This window comes from Corvus moneduloides, chromosome 8, assembly GCF_009650955.1.
Source record: "Corvus moneduloides isolate bCorMon1 chromosome 8, bCorMon1.pri, whole genome shotgun sequence".
Classification (NCBI taxonomy): Eukaryota; Metazoa; Chordata; class Aves; order Passeriformes; family Corvidae; genus Corvus; species Corvus moneduloides.
In genome coordinates this window covers 33,200,813-33,221,435 of record NC_045483.1, presented here as the reverse complement: position 1 = coordinate 33,221,435, position 20,623 = coordinate 33,200,813, and the positions used below count along the sequence as shown (strand labels likewise).

The window sequence follows — 20,623 nt, the reverse complement described above, 5'->3', positions numbered from 1 at the left end:
AAGAGCTTTGGCCCTTTTCAGAGCTGGAGGACACTCAGGTCTTGTGAAAGGCTGTCCAGCATATCACTGGGTGCCTGCTGGCCTCATGCCTGGGTGGGGAAATTATGTCTGTCAGGGGCTTGCTGCCTGCCAGAAACTCTGCTTTCACAAGTAGGTCCAGGCTGATGCAACCATGCACAAAAGGGGATGATTGTTTGTAATTTGTACATCCATCCATGGGCTTCAAGATTTGGCCTTCTCTGTGTGGGAGAGGCAGAGGAGACAGAGCTGAGAGGACTATGAAGTCCTCACTTGGAAATGGTGATCTGGGATACCCACGACAGCAAGGGAGCAGGGAAGACTGGCTGAGAGGATTCTCCTGGGAGCTGGAAATGCAGGAACAAAAGGACAAAATGCTGCTGATAAAAGGAAAATATTTTCATAAAAAAGCATCATAGGAGAAAAAACCTTCACAGGCTGGTGAGCTACAACTGGAAGGTGTGTGGGAATTGCAGGAGTCACCTGGGAGCTGTCTGACCCTGGTGCAAGCCAGCAGCTGCACCTCTCCAAGGGTTTGCCCTGCTCCAGAGTGGTCGGGATGCTTCCTGCAGCAGCAGGAAGGTCTGCCCAAGGAAGCTGCAGTACCCCAATGAGCTGGGACAGGGATCCTCCTGGCACCCGCAGCCCCAGGCACTGGTGGCTCCAGCAAGGCAGCGTGGATCCTCACTGCCCAGATGTTGGTCTTGCAGGTGGGTCACCTTCACCACGAGCATCTGTGTCACCTTCTCCATGGTAGTGGGGACCAGGGTGGGGTGCCAGCACCCCATGCCAGGACTCCCTACTCCAGAATGTGTGGAAGCCTGGGAAGCCATTTCTTCTGTCTCCTAGAATCTTTAGTTTTCCTTCTGGCGTGAAAACTGATGCCACTCAGTGCCCCAGCATGCCACACCAGAGCCTCTGGCAGAGAGCGTGGCTGCTCAGCTTAGCTCTGCCTGCAGTGCCAGCCATCCCGAAAAATGGGATTCCTGCTGCACAGAGAAAAACCTGTTTCCAACAAAGCTTCGTTCTGTCCTCAAACAGTGCATTTGTTAGGGAACAGAGGGACTTGGACAGGGTTTCAAAGCCGTTAAGACCTGCAGGCAGGAAAAACCCTGGTGTGCCTTTCCAGCTGGAGCTGCTGGGACAGGGAGAAGGAAGTGCTGGAGGCACCGGGTGAGATTCCCCAGCAAAGCCGGGAAGGGGCTGAGCCATGGATGGCAATAAAGCACGAGTCCTGCGCTCAGGAAGTTACAGCTGTGGTACATGGGGGTGTGGGTGCTGGCTTCTCCTTCATCCCTGAACCACCTTGAGGTTGCTCCTGCTGAAGCCAGCACTGGATTAAAAATACCCTGCAGCAGCCCAGGGCGTCCCCACCCCATTCCAGAGGCAAATGCTGTTTCATCCAGCCATGCCGTGTGGAAATTCATGTGCTGCCGGGGATGCTCTGTCTGGCCACGCTGCCTGGTACAGCTAAAGCTCAGGTCTGACACTGCTCACTGTTTCGCTATGACAAATGTTTATGTTTGTCTCGTGGCCATTTTTTTGCCCACTTTACAACAAAAAGAGAAACAAGAAAAAAACCCAAAACAATGAGTAACAGCGTCTGCCACAAGTTTTGATATCATCACTGGGGCTGAGTCACGCTGGAGCTGTAGCTTCTTTTGGATAAGCAATGCCAGGTGCTGTGTTCAGATGCTGCAAGAGCACCCACGTCCCCCAGGGCATCAGAGAGTCCTCTCACAGTGGCCCCAGTGCTGGCTGCTCTGGCTGTGCTGGCCCCAGGAGGGCCAGGGGAAGCCATCTGTAGCATTTCCCACTGTGCCCCCTGTGCCTCCACCTCTCCACAGGGGTTCTTGGCCACCTCACAGGAACATCCTCCAACATCCTCCAGATGAACTTCCTAAATGACAGGCATTTAAAAAAAACCAAAAAACAAACTAAAACCATAAACATCCTTTTTTCCTTTTAATCAGCACTGATAGTGAAACAAACAGAAAGATAAATTGCCCTGATCCCAAGCCAAGGATAAAACTGCAGCAGAAATAAGGCTCCTCCCAACATGTGTCCTGCTGAAAAGGCAGCAGCATCACAAGTCCATGGCCATTTTAAAAGGCTGGTAAGGAAAGAAGGCTCTGGTGGCAGCAGGGAGCCTCTCCCCTTCCTGTTTTGCAAAGAGAAAGGTAGTACAAGGTTGGCTGGTGATCCTGTTTTGTTCCATGCTGAATAAAATATTTTACTATCCACTCCCAGAGAGGATGTTCAGTCAAGGATCCAGAAATGTGTTGATGTTGCAGAGCTTAAACCCTGGCAATAAGTTAATCCTCAGGGAAGTCTGCAGGTGCACGACATCCTTCCATCTCCACATCCTCAACTTTCAGCTAGTCTGTAAAATGTGAGCAGTACAGAGCCATGCACTTATCCAAGGAAACAGGTAGTTAAAAATTGAAATCTGAGGAAGAGAGGTTCACTTCCAGTCCCAGGGCAGTGGCAGGATGGGAGACAAGGGCAGGGATCCTGCACACAGCTTCATTTCTTAAGGCTTTGCTGCCCCTGGCCCTGCCACCCTCTGGGGTGTATTGTCTTGGTGAGCATGGTGTGGTCTGCAGGATGTGGCTTCCTCTGGGGTCTTTAGGCTTTCAAGGAATTTGGTGAGTCGGGAACAGGATCTGGAAAAGGGCAGACCAGGGGTATTAGTCCAGCCTACAGCTGAAGGGATATTATTTCAGGAAGTGGCCAAACGCTACTTTTGCATGGAAAACAGAGTTTAGGTCCTTCTCCTCTTTTAAGCCATGGGACTTGATGTCCCACACAACACAAAGTGTGTCACTGATATTTAACCCCTCACCTTCCCCTTTCCTCCCCACCTCTCCTGCGGTCTCACAGGGGCTCAGCATTGCCCATCACTCACCCAGGGTCGGGAAGAAGCAGTCCCCGGGACCAGGGGGTGACAGGGGGGTGTTGGGCTCCGAGAGCAGATGCCGGCCGGACTCAGAGGGCAGCCTGCTGGCCACATAGGAGAGCTGGGGCCGGGGCCGGGGCTCCACACTCGCCGACAGCACCGCCTCGAACACGGGGTTTTCAATGCCCTGGGCGCTGCTGTGAGACAGGAGAGGCATTTGCACTTTTATCTCAGGAGCCTTTTTTTATCCCCAGGGGTTTGGCTGAGCACTGGGAACAGCCAAGCAGGGCGGGGAGCAGGTTCAGGTGGTGGCACCTCAGCTGAGAGCAAACAGGGAGCCCAGTGCAGCAGGGAAAGTTCAGCCAAAGTGGTTTCAGGCTCTCCGGGGGTGCAGGGAGATGCAGGCCCTTGACACAGGCAAAACAGAAGGAGGCACTTCCGACTTGGAGAGAGGGAAGAGAAAAAGCGATTTCCCAGAAAGGGAAAGGACTCAGGGCATGGGTGACACCAGCACCCCTTTCACTCTGCCGGGCTGAGGATATGTGCCAGCTTTAAAGGGAAGGAGGAAAGGGCAAGACCCTTGTAGGGTCTGAGATGCAGGCAGAGAGGGCAGGTGAGGAGGCAGGGACAGCTGGGAGCACGTGCGTTTCCTTACCTATCCATCCTGACAAGCTCATGGGCACCTGCCAAAGACAAAACGTTTGGGGTGAGTGCCGGCAGCACAAGGCCTAGCGTCAGGCCCAGTGCTGTGTTCTGGTGTCTTATCCACCTGCACTTCCTCCTCTCTCTCTGCATTCCTCCCTTCCTCATCCACTTCTTCAGCTCTCTGCTTTGCTCCCACACCTCCTTCTCTGCATCCCTGCCCTCTCCCACCTTGTTCACTCCCCAGCCCAGCTTCCTCCCACATTGAGACCAATTGTGGTCTCTCACTCAAGAGACCATTGAGTGTCTCTTACCTTCCAAAGAAGGGGAAGAGATACTTCTGCAGGCATGGGGTGAAGTGAGGTGCAGCTGCAGCACCCAGGCTGCAGTCTGGGCCCACTCGTGCCTGGATGCACCCACCACCACCTGTGGCACCCTCCTGGGGCTCTGCAAAACACCACTGGGCACTTGGCTGCCCCTGCGTTTGGCTGAGCAGCACCGTGGTAGGTATTCCCTCATGCCCTTAGCCACAGCAGATCCCACAGCCCAGTAATAGTAATGGAGTGTTACTGGGCTCTGCTGGACACCTGTATGGCAATCACCCTGAGCTGAGGTGCTCGAATTTTGGCCCAAACTGTGCCAAAGAAAAGTGCTTTGTGGAAATAACCTGGTCCATGGTACCTGAGAGGCAACCCCGCCCTGGATTTTGACTCCCCTCTGGGGTGAAGCAGCCTCCAGGTGATTCTTTGCAATGGAGGTGGGAGCTGCAGCCCAGCCACTGCTAAATGGGTGCATGAAGGGGATGGCTGTCGAAAGCACAGTTCCCATTCTTGTGGCTGGCACTGTGCCTGCTGCTGCTGCAAAAACCACTTCTCCAAAGGTTTCCTCAGAGCCGCACAGCCGCCCACCAGGCTGGGAGAGGGAAACCGCAGGGCCCCCGCTTGCCCAAGGGCTGATGAAATGGCTCTGCCAGTTAAGGTGGTGCCCCTTTCCGCTTAATTACCGAAGTCTCTGGGAGCCAAGCATGGGCAGGAGCTGTCAGCCTGCTATGCCTCAGCACAGCCTGATATTCCAGAGCTGGGGCAGCGGAGGGGAGACCTGGCTTGCTGCAGTTCTGTGGCCATGGACATGTCAGGGGTCTTTTTAAAGATGAGGGGGAGAAAAAGTGCTAAAAATGCTTTTCAGTCACTTAGAAGGCAAAGCTTCTACTTCAGGTGTGCAGTGAAGGGAGGTATGAGTAAATGAGATGGCTCTCACAGTGGATGTGGAGGGAAGGGTTCAGCAGGGAGCATCTTCACAGTCTCAGTGCCTCCAGCACGCTGATGGTGTCCCCTCATATCCCACACTCCTCATCAGCAGCCTGCAGGCATGCCTGGTCCTTCCCAGGACAGCTCTCTAGGAAGCACCTGGCAGGGACCTGTCTTTGGGGGCCACCTTACAGCACACCCATGGGACTTAGGGCAGCTGAAGCAGCTGATCCTAGTGGGGCACATCCCATCCCAGCCTTGCCAGGCTAGTACAGGCCAGGAGATGAGGTGGGTGTCCCGGTACATACGTCTGCTGCTGACAGCTTGTCGCTGCTTGTAAATGAGGAGCAGGATGAGGGGCAGGCAGAGGATGCCCACGATGCAGGCGCCTGTGGCCAGTGCGGCAGCCGTGATATCTGCAACAGAAGAGGGCAGAGATGAACCCTCCATTCACCTTCCCTTTCCTTGGCTTCCCCAAGCCAAAATCACAGGATCGTTTAGGACGGAAGAGACCTTAAAGATCAAGTCCAGCACAGGGCAGCCCCATGTTGCCTCAGAGACGATGCATGCGGCTCCCGCACACACGGGATTCACGCTGGGGTGCACTGCCAGCTGTGGAGATAAGCTCTGAGGCATCCTTTTAGAACCTAGACCAAAGTCCTTCATTGCTGCAGGACATCCCAAGGTCTTTGGTCTTCTAAATATGAGGAGAGAAGCCCTGATAAAGGCTCCCAGCAACTCTGGAGCACTGACTCTGACCCACTGCCAGCCTCCAGGTGCTCGGGCATCAAAGGGCTTGGTACCCACAGCCTCTGCTGATTAATGTGTCCCTGGAGAATGTCACCCACAGAGGCTCCCAGAAAGGCTGGCAGTCTGCAGGCACATCTATGGCCATCAAGGTCCCTGTGGGATGGCTCATGGTGAGGTTGAGAGCTTCTTAAATCAAGGGCAGGTTCAGCTCCTCTCCTGCACATCTGAGGAAGCAGCTTCTTGCCCCATGTGTCTGCATTTTAGGAGGGGGCTTTTTTTCTCCTTTTTTCCTGACAGGGCAGGGTGTCCCAGCACTTGATACTGAGGGTTAGGGACAGGAAGCACAGCTCATGGGGACCAGGAGCTGTTTCCCTTGTCTGGGCAAGCTGCAAAATAATTTTAGCCAAATCTGCCCATTTAGCAGCCAGCAAAGGGGGGTAGACAGAGCTACCCAGCAAGAAACCAGCTGCAAAGTGAAGTGTGGGCATCTCCATGTCTAGACACAGCTCTGGGGGAGCCCCACATTGTCTGAGCACTCAAGCAAGATTTGGGTTTCCCCTGCTCGAGGCAGAGGTGGCCTAGGCTTGGGGTGTAGCAAGAGGTGCCTGCAACTCTTTATCTTTCTGTCCTTTCCCATCTTCTCGTGGCAGCGGCCGCTAATTCCCTGACTCTGTTTTGGGACGGAGTTCAGGTGCTTTAGAACAACAGGGTGAATGATCTCCATGGGCTTCAGGACAGTCATGTCCAGGTGATGGGCTGAAGAAGGCTCTCCTTAGCCTGAGGATGCACCTGTGATGCACACCCTGTTGGAACAGCACTGGAAACCACCCTCCCAACACCTGTCTGTGAGGTTGCATCTGGACACTGGTGTGTTTGCAGTGATCCCTAGGGAATGCTTGGGCCAGGATGGTGAGCAGGACATTGGAAAGAGGGTTTTTTCCCTTTACCTTTGCTGGTGGCAGTATGAAATGTGCAGTTTTGAAGTTCCCCTTTGCCTGCAGAAGAGAACAGAAAAGCGTCTTACACCTTGGGGGGTTCCCTCAGGTCCCACAGAACTCCCAACCTGCTCGATGTCCTTGCCTTTTCTCCCTGGTATTGAGAATATCATCCCAGAGCACCCCAAAGCAGGAGTTTAATCCTGGGAAGTGTTCACTGAGATCCCTGCTGCAAGCCCCTTTTCCCCATGGCAGCAGGGCCCATCCCTGGCCATGCAGCCTCTATTTTTTTATAGTTTTTTTAAAAGAAAAGCTATCTAATGCTGCAAATCAAGGCCAGGAGACGCCTTCCCCTCCCTCATGCCTCTCCCACTGGGCTGCTGTCCCAAGGTTATCTGTGAGCCCTCACTCAGGCTTGCACCACCAGCCAGCTCCTTTTAAGTTGAGGCTTGTTTTCCTCTCTGCCAGTAAAAGGTTGATGAAGATCAGTGAAACTATGTACCATGGATTTTATTGCATTCCAGCCCCTTGAGTTGCTAAGCTTTTTCTTTTTTTTTTTTTTAATGTTTCATTGCTCTCTAGCTCCAATCCAAACCTTCAACATCTGCTGCCCTTTGCCTTCTGGAACATGCCCTGCACTTCCAGCATCAGCACACGCTGCCTCCCCAGCCCCAGTGCTGCATCCCCCACCACCCTTTCTCTGGCACTTTGCCCTGCCATGGATGCAGGGCTGGCAGGGGCTCCCCTTGTCCCCCTCACCTTGCTGGATCTGCAGCTCCACGAAGCCGTGAGCCACCTGCCTGGTGTGGGGCTTGCTGTGACCTTCCCGCCTGAGCTCCACGGCGTAACAGCAGTAATTCCCACTGTCCTGCAGCGTCAGGTTCATCACCACGATGTGGAAGGCGCCGTGGTGGTCAGGGACAAACTCCACACCGTGGTGGCTGCTTTGCCGCCTGAGGGGGGATTTTTGGGAGCTGTTGCCCGGCAGTTCGTGGTGCCTGCTGAGGTCGTGGTGCAGCTCCTTCTCGGTGACGTTGCGGATGTGCCGCTTGTCGGAGCAGCTCTGGTCCCCCGTGCTGCTGAAGTACCAGGTTTTGTACAGCAGGTCGTGGCGCTCGGCCAGGGGGCCGCTGATCCGGCAGGTCAGGGTGACGTTCTGGCCCTCGGGGCAGACGCAGAGCGAGTACGGGGTGGTGATCAGGAAAGCTGCTGCCCCTCCTGCCGGGGAGAAGGCACTGAGTCAGACCCTGAGTTTGTAGCAAAACTCCCCAAACAAGCACTGCAAACCCACCACCGATGTCGGCAAAGGGTGGTGAGGCCCTGGCACAGGGTGCCCTGAAAAACTGTGGCTGCCCCATTCCTGGAAGTGTACAAGGCCCGCTTGGATGGTGCTCTGAACAACCTGCTCTAGTGGAAGGTGTTGAAACTAGACAGTCTTTATGTCCCTTCTAACCCAAATCATTCCAGGATTCTGTAGCGGGGCTGGGAGCACAACTTCACCCTAGAAATCAACTCTGGAGGAGAGACATGCTTTAAGTATCAGCAGCAGGGAGGCAGAAGCTTCTCTGGGGCCAGCAGAGGTGTGGGGCAGGGAGGCAAAGCATGCAGAGGATGAGGAGAAGCAAGGTAGCAGGTTCTGTTTCCTCCTTCATGAGGAAGGAGGAAACACAAGCACTGCTGAGCCAGCTGCAAAAAAATAAAAGGAGCAAAAACAAACAGAAAAGTTCTAGGAGGAGCAGTGCCCCCCCCCCCCTTCTCCCACAGATGAGGCAGGGAGCAGGTCCCACCCTCCTTGTTTTTCAGCCCCCAGGGAGGAGAAGGGGGAACTGGCTGATGCTGACAGTTAGGAGCTGCTGGAAATGAAAACAATTTTCAGAAAGAAATTCTGGAATGTGGACAGGAGCCCTGGCAGAAGTGGGAGCAAGGGGCACACAGCAGCATTGCTGGTCTTTTCCCAGCACACGGGTGGGGGGCACTGGTGGGTGAGGGGAGCTGTGCCTGAGGGGAGGGAAAAGTGCAAAGACAGGAGAGGTTTTGGTGCTCTGGCCCTGCCACTCCTTCATGTTTGCCGAAGTGCAAACGTCACTTCAAAAGCTGGAGAAAAAGCAGATTCTGGGTTTATTTACTTTAAATTACTGTGGAAAAGAGGTTTCTGGGGCTGGTTTGCAGCAGAGAAGATGTTGTAAGGACAAGATGCTTTTTTATTTTGGTAACATCCTGTTGTGCCATTAGCTCCGCCACGTTTCACTTTGAGGTTTTTCACTTGCTGTATCAAGAGGGTGTCAATCACAGGCACGGAGTGATGTGGCTGCCCGCAAGCATGCAGCCGGGCCAGAGGCTCCCCATTGCTGGGCCACCCGGAGAGCATCCTCCTCCCGGGAGTAGAGTCACTGTGTCACCTCCCTGGCACGGGGCTCTGCTGGAGAGAGTGAAACCAAAAACGTGCCTTGCACCCCTCGTGGTTATCTCTGTCTCTTACATGATGGTGCAAGAGCAGCCATGAAGCCCCTGAGTCCCTGCCTGAGGGTGCTCTGCAGGGAGAGGGAGGCTTTGGGAAGGAGATCTGCCCCATTGCACTCTCTGCTCTGGAGCCCACAGTGCCAAGGAGTCCCCAGAGTCAGGGATGGCGTGACCTTTGCCTGACCACTCCAGCTAATTGCTTCCTGCTCCCCACAGCACGTGCAGCAGCACGTCCCCGGAGCTGCTCTGCGGCATAGGTTTGCAGGGCCTGAGCTCAGCACTGCCTCTTTCAGTCTTGTTTTCGAGCCCTGGCTTCTTCCTCTCCTTGGGTGCTGCTGGGGCCAGGATGCATGGCCAGCCTGGATGGGTTCTGCAGGCAGCAGAGTAGATCCCCCACCTCCTTGCCAAAGCACTGAACACAAAAGGCACCTCAGATGTGTTTCTCAATACCTGCTGCAAGGGGAAGTGCCCCATTCACATCGGGGGTCTCCTGGGAGCTAGAGGAAGGGAAGCCAGGGCTCTATTGGAGGAAGCCACGCTTCCAACACCTTCCAAAAGTGTCTTCAGGAGTCTTTTGTTTTCCGTGCACCCCCCTCAAAAGAAGTAGGGCCGTCCCACTCATCGCCGCGCAGTTTGCAAAGCTCTGCCTTGCTACACCATCCAGCCTCCACCTCCGGAGCTTGATGGGAACCGTCTGGATGGAAAGTCAGCACAGCCCACGCTTTCGGGGAGGGGCAGAGGTTAACATGTGTGCAGCCTTTGGCAGTACAGGCTTCCCTTCCTTCTCTGGAGCGGGGGAAGGCTCTCAAAAGCCATTGATTGGAGGAGAAAGCAGCTGGCAAGGCACGGTACAACCCAGAGCAGTGCCAGGGCAGCTGGTGTTCCCTCCCCAAGATTACCGAGGCTTCAAATGCATGCTGAATGCCAGATGGAGCCCAGAGGAAACATCTTCTGGTGGTGTCTTTATACTAAAGCCCATGGATCCTAATCTCCTGGGCTTCTTCAATGCCGACAGCTCGGGCTTGGCTCCATCCACACCCCAACTGAAGGACTTCCCTTTGAAGTCAGAGCTGCTGGCAAATGCCAGAATAAAGCCAGATGCCCATCTCTGCACATCTCCAGCTGGTTGGACCAGTTGAGGGCTGAGCTGAGAGCTGTTGTCTTGTCACCATCTGGTCAAGACAGAGGAGGTCTCAAGCAGGTGCCAAAAGTGCCCCTTTTCCTCTTTGGCACCCTCAGTAACTTCAGCCAGTGGTGTTGCATCGGTGTGGCGCAGAGCCCAGTGCAGTGTCGGTACATCCCAGCGCTGGCATCACTGCCTCTCTTGACACCTGGGAACTCTGCTTTCAGACAAAACAGAAACACAAGAAAGTGCAGAAACCTGTGCTACTTCGCCGACCAGCAGCTTAAATAAATCAGGATTTACACCGAATTCTGGGTCAGTGTCCAAAAGCCTCTGCTGGCTGCTTCTCTTAAGTTTAGTCCCTCGCCCTAGCAAGCAGATGTTTGATCTGCACTCCTGTGCTTGACAGAAATGGCTTCCACATCAGGCCATCTCTTTCCACTCCAAGGAAGTCAGCAGGGAGCGGGGATGGAGCCTTTGGAGGGGCTCACCTGTTGCAGAGGAGGGGCTGCTGGATAGAGGTGGAGCAAGGAGCTCTGCTTTTTTCCTCTTCTGGGAGTTCTTGTAACAGGCTCACATCAAAGTGCCACAAGCCCCATCATCACTGTGCTGTCATTATGCTTCAGCGTTATCATCCAGGTGAGATGTGCAGGGCCATCCACAGCTCTGCAGGAGTACTTCAAGCACAAGAGAAAGAGGAGCGAAAAACTTGCTGAAGATGCCTGAGACATGTTAATAGCCCTCATCTCCTGCACCCCAGGAGCCAAATGGCTTTCCAGCAGTGGGGGTACCCATCATCCCGGCAGTGGAGGGAGCAGCTGGGAGCCGCTGCTCCCACTGGAAGGGTCCTGCCTTGCTCGTCTTCCAGCACAGCCCTGGCCCAGGGACAGCACCTGGGATGTGATTTTGGAAAGCCCAGCTGAGCTGCCATCCTTTGGGTGAAGAGGAGCCACTTCTTCATCCACCTTGCTGCCAGCATCCCCAAGCTGGATGTCTCCAAGGGCTACTTCTCCATCAGTCCCTGCCAAAATTAGCCAGGGCTTCAGAAAGTTTTGGCAGGCACAGGGTTGCACAAAGCTTGGTTCCTCTGGCACCAGTCGCACGTTGAACATCAGCATCCAAGCTTGTTGCATTGCAGAAGGCCTGAAGTTCAGTCCCAGCACCCCAGATGCATAAATGAAATAACTGAAATCCCAGTAGAGATGCTGGGAATTGCTCCCTGATGCCGAGACTCAGAGGAGAAGCAAAACGTGGTTCAATCCACACCAGCCTTGCTGTCCCATAGGAGAGAAGGGACCTCCGGCCCCATTGCAGTGGGGCATCTTTGGGCATCTTTTCTTCCTGGAGATGCGCTGGCAGAAATCATGGAGGCAGTCACTTTGTCCCGGGAGAGAGGGTGAAGCCAAGCCCGATGCCCACCTTCTGCCTGCGCAGGGCAGGGAGGGATCATGGTCCGTCCCAGCTTCCTTTTCTGAGTCGTCCAGAGCCGAACCGCGGTTTTAATGCCACCGCCCCTGTTTCACCGCCTGGCCCCGGAGCCCCGAACGGAAACGCTGCCTGCCAGGGCTGGTGCGGAGTCAGGCATGAAACAGCCCCCTCCCAAAGCATCCCCCTGATAAGCAGCCAGCGAGCTTCCAGCACTGGGAAGCGCTCACTCCGAGGAAGGGGAACTCGGCAGCCACTCACAGTGGCCCTGGCCACGGCTGGTTGCCCACCCGGAGAAGCTGCCAGGCACATCCCGGCGGAGCGCAGCATCCTTAGAGAGGGCATCCCAGCCCCGCTCGCACAAATCCCCTCTCTCCGCTCCCCCAGGGCTGTTGGAAGGATCTTCTCACCGTGGCACAGCCGGGGACCCCCGCAGTGCCAGGGAAAAGTGCCGTGCGGGAACGGAGCAGCTTTTCCAGCCGGGGGTCTCCAGCGGGAGGCTGGCGGGGACAGGGGGCTGCTTTCCTTCCACGCATGTTAGATCAAAGCAGAGGAAGAAAGAAAAAAACAGTCTCAGAGTTTTAGAACAGCCAGTTCCCCTGTGGTCCCTTTACCCCAGCACAACTAGCACCGTGTGAAACACTGGCTTGATCCCCCACACACCAGAATCACAGGGGAAGAGAATAAATAACGCCCCAAACACCCCTAATTCCTTGTGCCGCGACACAGCCCCGGGCAGGCGAACACGGTGCCCCAGTGAGGAGAGTTTCTCCGCTCAGAGAGGAGAGGAAAGCGACCTGGAGCTTACCGTGGGAAGCGAGCAGGCAGAGGGCAGCCAGGAGCAGCCCGGTTCGGGGGGACGCTGCCCCCATGGTGGCGGGGTGACCGCGGAGAGGTGGCCTCTGCGGAGCCACTGCACGCTCTGAGCAGCCCCGCAGCGACAGCCGGACTTGCACACACAGGAAATTTCATTGCGATGTCGCGCAGCGCTGGAGAGAACGGCGAGCACCCCCCGGAGGTGAGAGGCTGCAGGGAGCTGCGGGCGAGAGCACCCGCGGGTGGGAATCACTTCGGACCCCACCTCTTCGGGCAGTGGGTGCGTTTGCTGGGTTTCTTCCCTTACAGCCTCACGTAGAACCAGCTGGTCCTCCTGCCTGCATTTTTGGGGTGCTTAGCGGGATGCTCGCCGTGCCAAGGGACTTGCGGGTGCTGGTCTCCATCCCTTTCCCAGCAGGAGCTGATTCCTTGGGCCTGGTTGTAATTACTTTACTTGCAAGGACTGTTTTTCCCGTGTTTGTGAGGATTAAGGAGGCAGAACCTCTCCTGGGATGAACGGGAGGCAGGTACAGGGAAGCGTAACTCAGAACAATGCTGGCTTGGAAAAGGAAACGGAGCTTTCCCCCAAAAAATGGGAGCAAAGCATCTCCTCCCACAGCCCATTTACACTCTGCCCTGAAATAGCAAAGCAGCCCCATGGTCTGACACATAACTCCTCTGGGAGCTTCTCTTCAAATTCCTAAGGCATCAACAAAATCTCTGGCTGCAGCTGAGAGCTGCCTCATTTCCAGTCAGCGTTCCCTGGAAAGTGGAGCCCGCAGACACGGGGAGTTTTTGCAAACCACAGGAAACTTTGCTGCTTGCCTGCTCTGAATCTGGAGCGTGCAGGGAAATTGAAAAGTACCTAATTACCGTGTGGCATTGTGGTTTTACAGCAAACACGGCTGTGATGCTCCTGCCAAAAATGTAACCCTTGGCTGGCTGGAAGAAGTGTGTTGCTTGGGGAAGGTGTAGGATGAAGTCCAGAGACTCCAAGAAAATGGTTTATTGTCCCAAGCCCCCACGTCTGTGCTGAGCCCTTAGGCAGAGTGCTGTGCCATTGTCACCTCCCCATCCCCAGGTGGGGTGACACCTGCAGAAGACAGCCAGGACATCCAGGTGCCTGTGCAGAGCCAGGGACAGCTGGAAGAGGCTCAGATCTGGCTGAGCCTGACCAGCAGTGACATTGTGGTGAGCAGGGAGATGGTGGGACTGTGGGAGGTCAGTCCAGTTGTCCAAGGTGCTCGGTTTTGTTCCTCCCCTGAGCTGTGGCAGCGTCATCTCCAGGTATTTTCCATCCATATTGCCACACTTGTTAATAGCAGCCACGGTGTTCCCAGTGGCTAGGCAAGGACTCACACGTGCCTCCTCCAAAGGCAGGGAGGCACAGTGGGGTTCAGCCTCTGGTTTTCCCTGTGCCATGGGCTGCTCCCTGGTGTTGCCAGCAATGGTAAACTGTGAAAAGAGGAGGGACCCCATAGAGACATGATTTGCTTGGGAACAAGGGTGTGATTTAATCTCAGTACGTTTATCTCTGTACCCAGCCGTTACCTGGAAGTGTGTTTGCTGCCACGGCTCATTTCGTTTGGAACCCTGCACTCTGTTTTTGTCTCTTGGCACTGTTGAGCCTGTGTTGGTCATTGGCCTTGACAGATCCAGCCTTCCCCAGCCAGCTCCAGAGACTGCCCAGCAAATGCCTCCACAGTGTCTAATGTGATGTCCCATGTCCCACAGGCCACCACCACGGTGTATGTCACCATCCTGGATGAGAACGACAGTGCTCCCACCTTCCGGCAGCAGCTGTACGAGGTGACCCTCGATGAAGGTCCCTCCACACTCAACGCCACCCTGGTCACTGTGCACGCCCTGGATCAGGATGAGGGACCCAATGGCACGGTGGCCTATGGCATCACCGAAGGCAACATCTTGGGTACCTTCCACATTGACAACACCACGGTCAGTACAGATGCCGGCCCCATTCCAGACGTGTCCCTGTCCTGCTCCCTTCACTCCCAGCTGCTCTCCCCTGTCCTTGCAGGGGGAGATCCGCACGATGAAGGAGCTGGACTACGAGATCAGCCACGGGCGCTACACCTTGATCGTCACCGCCACCGACCAGTGCCCCATTGTCTCGCGCCGGCTGACGTCGACCACCACAGTAAGGAGCTGATGGGGGGGTTGCGACACTGTGGCCTTTTTGGGGTCAAGGAGTTCCTGCTCTGTGAGAAGTTTCACATCTCCTTCCCAGTGGTCACCAGTTGCTTTTCCCAGCTGTGGCCGGTTTGCCCAGTTGCTGTCACTTTGCTCCCTCAGGGGGGTTTCAAAACAGGGTCATGCACAATGGACACTTATGGGTTAATCAGCCCAGTTGTTAGGTCCTGCAAAGACATAGAGAAATTCCTGGAACTCCTTTTAAGTTGCATTATGTTTTCTTGAGATGGCCTCGGTTCTTCTTGCTTGAAGGGACAGCAGGTAGTAAAGCATTGCTATAGCATTAATTTCAGCTTAATCTTTATCTTCTGTGGTTATTTATGTGCTTTTAAAATTCCTTTTTCCCTTCTTGTAAGGAGGTTATTTAAAGCTCTTTCTCTTCTCCCTGGGCCTCATTGACCTGAACTTAGTGCACTGCTCAAAGACTGGGGAGGGCAGGCAAGCAGCTCCAAAGAAAATATTTTGCAGAAATTGAGTACACTGATTATTTTTGTGACTTGATAAATTGTGCCACATGCCGAGATTGATTTGGTGGTCTGCAGGTGTCAGGAATGGGTTAAATCTTCTGTCTCGGTTGCCGTGGACCATTGTACCTCACCCTGATATTGAGCCACAGGTTCTGTAATCCCCCAAAAGGAGATAAGTTCTTGTGTGTGAAGGGGAAAAAAAAGAAAAACTGAAGGAAAGTGGGATTACCAGTGTGGGAGATTTCTATGGATAAATCTGTCCTCACAAGCCTGGCAGTGGGACTCATGCTTGGGAAAAGGTGAAGCCTTCAGATTTGGGCATCTGATACTACTGGTGATGACTTCCCGGCCCAGGACAGACCCGGGGTTCAACTGCAGGCAGCGAAGGCAGCAGCTGCCATGTGCTGCAGGTGAAGGCAGAGCTTCCCCTGCACTTGGCTCAAGCAGAGACATGAACTTGGAAACCCCTTCAGCAACAAGCACCAAAGCCAGAAAAGATAGGAAACACCCTCCCTCCACTGCCCAAGGAGTTTGTGCCAGCAATGTATGAAAACACAGCTTTTAGGAGGAGGTTGAGGGATTATTTGAGATCCCCAGTGATGGCAAGTCCATCATCCTGATAAGACGTGCCAGTGTTTGTTTTCTCTACTGCTAGGAAACGGAGCAGAAATTTGGATAAACTCTCTGTAAAGATTAGATTTAACCAGCAACAAATGCCCATCTCGTGGATTTCACTATTCTTTAACCCAGGAGGTCAGAAAATTCCTCATTTCCAGTGTCCTTCTCAAAACCATCAGTACCACCATTGGTGGTGATGGTTTTGTTGGAACAAGGATGCAACGTGCCAATTTTTTGAAGTTTGCTCAGCATTAGGAATTATTTGTTGGAGGAAAAGGAGTGAGGAAGTGTGCAGCTGCTGCAGAGATCGGGTGTCTCCTAACTCATGTCTGTGGTTTTGTCTGTCCTGCTTGGACATGAATATGGAGGACAGTGGGCTTTTTGCACTGAGTTCCCCACCGTGGTGTATGGCTCAGGGGTTTAGCAGTGTGCAGCTGGAGTTCTGTAGTGTGGCTGTAGGATGGCTGTGGTCAGGAATAACCGTTTGAATCTCTGAGCTGTGAGTTGGATGTCTGGTGAACCCAGAAAAGCTAGAAATACAGGAGGTATTTTGCCAGTGTCACCCATCTATGGCTTCCCATGCTCATGGCCAGCGGGGTGGTCTTCCCCTTCCATCCCTCTCCTCTCACAACTCTCATCCTTCTCACCCTGACCTCAGGTGCTAGTGAACCTCAATGACATCAACGACAACTGTCCCACCTTCCCACGGCCCTACGAGGGTCCCTTCGATGTCACCGAGGGGCAGCCCGGCCCTCGTGTCTGGACTTTCCTGGCCCATGACGGGGACTCAGGACCCAGTGGACAAGTGGAATACAGCATCATTGCCGGGGACCCCCTCGGTGAGTGGGGACACAGGGCATCGCCTCTCCCACTGGCCGCCCCATGGAAGAGCCTGGCTTGCAGGAGTGCAAGGAGGAAGCGCTTTAGAAAAGCCATCCTCCCTTCCTGCTCAGCCTGTCGACACCAGGAAATCCTGTTTTGAGCAACAGGAAACTTAACCTGTTCATGCCTGGACAGGGGGCGGCTGGGACTTGTGGAGGGAAGGGGGAAATCTGCTAAACAATAAAGGCAAAAAGAAATCAAAAAGGCAAAAAAACCAAAGCACAGAAAGAGAAACTGAGCCCTGTCCCTGAGTCCCTGTGGGGTTTGAAGGGTGTTTGGGGACCGAGTTGCTCACCAGCACTCACAGCTCCACCAGCACCCTGGTGCAGATGGCAGAGGAGCGGGGGCCATCCCTAACCGTGGGAACATCTGGCCGTCCCCCTGTGAAGGGGGTGGTGGGAATCTGGAAGGCAGAGCCTGATCACATCTCCCAGCTGACCCCACTGCAAAGCTTTGCCAGAACAAGCAGGACGAGGCCCTTCAGCTCGTGGGGGGTCTGTGCTGTGTCCATGCCATCCCAGGGCATGGAGGGGCTGTTGGCATCTTCCAGAAAGGCCCAGAAAACGAGGACAGACACCTCTTAATTGGCCACTCACTCCATCCCCTGCTCCTTCTGGTTCCTGGGGGTGCATCCAGCACAGTCCCCAGCTGTCACAATCCTCCTATATCTGCAGTAACAGGACATGAGTTTGTCCCCAGACCTGGCATGGTGCCCTAGCTCCCAGACAAGCCACTCCCTTGGGGAGCCAAGGCACAGTGAGAGCCAGGGCCCTGCTGTCTCCGGCAGGGGAATTTGTCATCTCCCCGGTGGAAGGAGAGCTGCGAGTGCGGAAGGATGCCGAGCTGGATCGTGAGAACATCCCCTTCTACAACCTCACCATCGCCGCCCGGGACCGGGGAGTGCCTCCCCTCAGCTCCACGGTGAGTCCCCCAGGCTGGCGCGGGGGGCTGTGACCTGCCGTCCCCCATGCTCAGTTCCTTCCCTCTGGTCTCTGGCTTCATTCTCCTCTCCTCCACCTCCTTCTCCTTGTCTCTAGGCCTTTCCATACTGGGCTGAGTGGGAAAGCCCACCTCTTGCCTGGGGAGTGTGAGGAAAGGATGGGAGGGGTGTAAATAAGTGCCACATGCCTGCCCTGCTTGTTCCCCTGGCAGATCCTTGTGGGTGTCCGTGTGCTGGACATCAATGACAACGACCCTGTGCTCCTGAACCTTCCAATGAACCTCACCCTCAGTGAGAACGCCGCTGTCTCCAGCTTTGTCACCCGTGTCCTTGCCCGGGACGCGGACCAGGGCCCCAATGCCCTCCTGACCTTCGACATAACAGCAGGGAACACAGAGAATGCCTTCTACATCAACAGCACCGTACGGCCTGGGGGGTGGGATGCTGGGATAAGGAGGGTGGGAACGCAGGTGTGCTGTCTGGCATCCTTGCCCTGGCAGGAGATGCCCTAGGGGAAGCATTCCTCACATCCCATGTGGTGTTTTCTCCCTTGTTTTTCCTGGTAGAGTGGCACTGTGTACGTGAACCGCCCGCTGGACAGGGAGCGGGTGGCCGAGTACAGGCTGACCATCACGGTGAAGGACAACCCCGAGAACATACGCAATGCCAGGCGGGTAATTACGGACACTGCCGGGACCTCCAGTGGTGCAGACAGGAGGGCAGGTGGAAAAGGGGGTTCCTGCCATGGCCAAAAACAAGCAGTGCCTTTACCCACAGTGTTTCCGATAGCAACCCCGTCCCCGGAAGGGATCTGGGGATCACAAGGAGGGGGCTTCAGCCCCATCCCCAGCAGAGAACAGGCTCAGTAGGGTCTAGGGCAAGCCCAAAGTCATTTGTTGACTCCGTGCAACAGCAGTGGATGTCATGGAAGGTGGGACAATGTTGGGCTGGGGAGTTGGACAACCACAGTGATAGTGGAGCATCCTTTGGCTGACTGCCTCAGGGTGAGGGTCCCTGCACACCTTCAAGGGTGGTCCAGGGAATGCAGCTTTGACTAGAGATGGGAGAGGGGGAAGATGAGCTCAAGGAAAGGACATTATGGTCATCACCCTCTTGTCCCAATTTTCCTTTAGGATTTTGACCTGCTGGTCATTTCCATAGCGGATGAGAACGACAACCGCCCCCTCTTCACCCAGAGCTCCTACCAGGCTGAGGTGATGGAGAATTCACCCCCTGGTAGGTCTCTCTTCACTCCCTTATGTGGCTCCTGGAGGCTGCCTTCAGGGCTGGATGAGGGGAGGTGTTTCCTGGCCATGGTGAAGGAGACAGGACGTTGAGCAGGACAGGGCTGCAGTTCAGTGGGACAGGGACACTGAGTTTGAGGAGTTTGTGCCTTGATCAGCCTTAAGGAGACTGTAGCTTTGGTCCATGCTGCTTGTGGAAATCATTCCTGGCACAGGACAGAAATCGGCCCCATTTGGGAATTGCTCAGCTGCAACAGGTGCCCGTGGGCTGTGTGGAGCCCTGGGGGCAGCCTTGAGGGCACCCACCTGCCCAATATCCCTGAAGAGGAGGGACTGCCATCTCTCCATCACCTGGAACTGCCTTGCTCCGGGCTTAGAGATTTTTAAAAACATCCAGCTTGGTCAGGTAGACATTTCCCACACAAAGAGCTAAAAACACTATTCTTTTTATTTTGTTTGCCTTCCTGCCGTTTAAATTGCTCCCTGCTCCAAGACCTTAGGTATCCCGTCCTGCCATTGAGCAACATCTCAAGAAAAGGGTTTGGGTGTCTCCAGGTGACACCCTCGGTGGCAGGATGCCGGTGCCACCCATCTGATGGATGTGTCTGTCTGTTTGCTTTTAGCTGGATGTCCCACCACCTCTCCTGGGCCTCGCGAGTCCGTCTGCAAGGCTGCAGCAGCCACCCCCCAGTGCCTCGTACCCCGCAAGGCCCCACTCTGTCACCTCCTCCATCCATTCATTGCTGTCCCTCATGTGTCACCAGGGTGGGAGGGGAACGGGAGGCCCCACAGGGGACTGCCACCCTCCCTAATGCTTTTGTCATCTCATCCAGGGACACCGGTCACAATGCTCAATGGACCCATCCTAGCTCTGGATGCTGACCAGGGCAGCAATGCCGTGGTGACCTACCAGCTCCTGAAGGCATCCCTGAACCTCTTTGTTATCAACAACAAGACAGGTGGGGTTGCTCAGCTGCTCTGTCTCCAGCTCAGGGCCACCAGGTCCCGATGTGGTCTGCCACCAGGCTTTTCTCCTTCTCCAGGTGTGATTTCGGTGAAGCCTGGTGGTGCAATAGACCGAGAGGCTTTGCTGGACCCTCATCTGGAGTTCACGCTGGTGGCTTGTGATGTGGGAGGGCTGAATAGCACTGCCAGCCTGGCAGTGACCATCCTGGATGACAATGACAACCGCCCTATCTTCCAGCCGGCATCCATCACGGCACGGCTGTTGGAGAACAGCCCCCCAGGTCAGGACTGGATGTGAGAGTGGGAAATGGGGTGACCTGGGTGTCCCCTTGGGACTGTGAAGATCCAGCTCCCAATGACACAGTTGACCAGGATGGGGTTAAAGGGAAAATCTGGGAATTGAGGCTGCCCATGTTGCTTCATGGTATTTGCCTTGGGACCGAGGGCTTGTTACTGCTGCCGTCCAACCCTCGCTTGAGAGGGCTGTGTCCCACCTTTCCAGGCTTCTCCGTCCTCCAGGTGACAGCCACAGATGCTGACAGTGGCCTCAACCAGCAGCTGGATTACCGTATTGAGGGTGGTGGCCAGGACAGGTTCCTGATTGATGCCACCACAGGGGTGATCCGCGTGGCCAACATCACCATCGACCGGGAGGAGCGCGATGCCTACCGGCTGACGGTGGTGGCCGTGGACCAGGGCACCCCGGCACTCTCGGGCACCGCCACCATCAGCATCGTCATCGACGACATCAATGACTGCCGGCCCGAGTTCATCAACCCCATCCAGACTGTCAGCATCCCCGAGTCAGCTCCCCCTGGCACCGTGGTGGCCGAGGTGACCGCCATTGACAGGGACCTCCACCCTCGCCTGGAGTACTACTTGCTGGGGATCGTGGCCCGCGATGACACGGATGCGCTGGTGCCCGAACAGCAAGGAGCGTTCGCTGTGGATTTTAGGACAGGTAGGAGAGCAGGAAGGGT

At 55.1% G+C, this 20,623-nt stretch overlaps 2 protein-coding genes across 19 annotated transcripts in view; one reads left to right on the top strand and one right to left on the bottom strand.

Annotated features, from left to right (window-relative positions):
- The window catches only part of CDH23 (cadherin related 23), a 183,203-nt gene that overhangs the window by 151,429 nt on the left and 11,151 nt on the right, over positions 1–20,623 (top strand). For 10 of the 17 annotated variants that reach the window (XM_032116129.1, XM_032116131.1, XM_032116132.1 and 7 more), the window contains 10 exons: positions 14,050–14,271; positions 14,354–14,473; positions 16,270–16,450; positions 17,281–17,414; positions 17,646–17,855; positions 18,000–18,107; positions 18,567–18,669; positions 19,301–19,636; positions 19,721–19,924; positions 20,146–20,604. In XM_032116129.1, coding sequence (XP_031972020.1) covers positions 14,050–14,271; positions 14,354–14,473; positions 16,270–16,450; positions 17,281–17,414; positions 17,646–17,855; positions 18,000–18,107; positions 18,567–18,669; positions 19,301–19,636; positions 19,721–19,924; positions 20,146–20,604 — 2,077 coding nt within the window. The remainder of the gene's footprint in view (positions 1–14,049; positions 14,272–14,353; positions 14,474–16,269; positions 16,451–17,280; positions 17,415–17,645; positions 17,856–17,999; positions 18,108–18,566; positions 18,670–19,300; positions 19,637–19,720; positions 19,925–20,145; positions 20,605–20,623) is intronic. The other 7 variants (XM_032116144.1, XM_032116136.1, XM_032116137.1 and 4 more) reach the window with 2 other exon arrangements.
- On the bottom strand, positions 1,965–12,471 carry VSIR (V-set immunoregulatory receptor). Of its 2 annotated transcripts, none has more exons than XM_032116164.1 (7): positions 12,308–12,471; positions 7,251–7,709; positions 6,504–6,551; positions 5,115–5,222; positions 3,573–3,600; positions 2,927–3,111; positions 1,965–2,684 (listed from the first exon to the last, which is right to left on the bottom strand). In XM_032116164.1, the coding sequence occupies exons 1-7, from the start codon at positions 12,369–12,371 to the stop codon at positions 2,647–2,649; spliced, it is 930 nt and encodes a 309-aa protein (XP_031972055.1). In that variant the 5' UTR covers positions 12,372–12,471; the 3' UTR covers positions 1,965–2,646. The 2 variants fall into 2 exon arrangements, with proteins under 2 accessions (XP_031972055.1, XP_031972054.1); XM_032116163.1 differs by having other exon boundaries at positions 2,927–3,114; positions 12,308–12,470.

Bases quoted from the DNA above. Each gene is read 5' to 3' on its own strand.
- VSIR (XM_032116163.1), bottom strand. From the start codon at position 12,371: ATGGGGGCAGCGTCCCCCCGAACCGGGCTGCTCCTGGCTGCCCTCTGC. The intron at 3,115-3,572 runs GTAAGGAAACGC...CCTGTCTCACAG, and splicing joins GAGCTTGTCAGGATGGATAG to CAGCGCCCAGGGCATTGAAA. The intron at 2,685-2,926 runs GTGAGTGATGGG...GCCCTTTTCCAG, and splicing joins CTGCTTCTTCCCGACCCTGG to ATCCTGTTCCCGACTCACCA.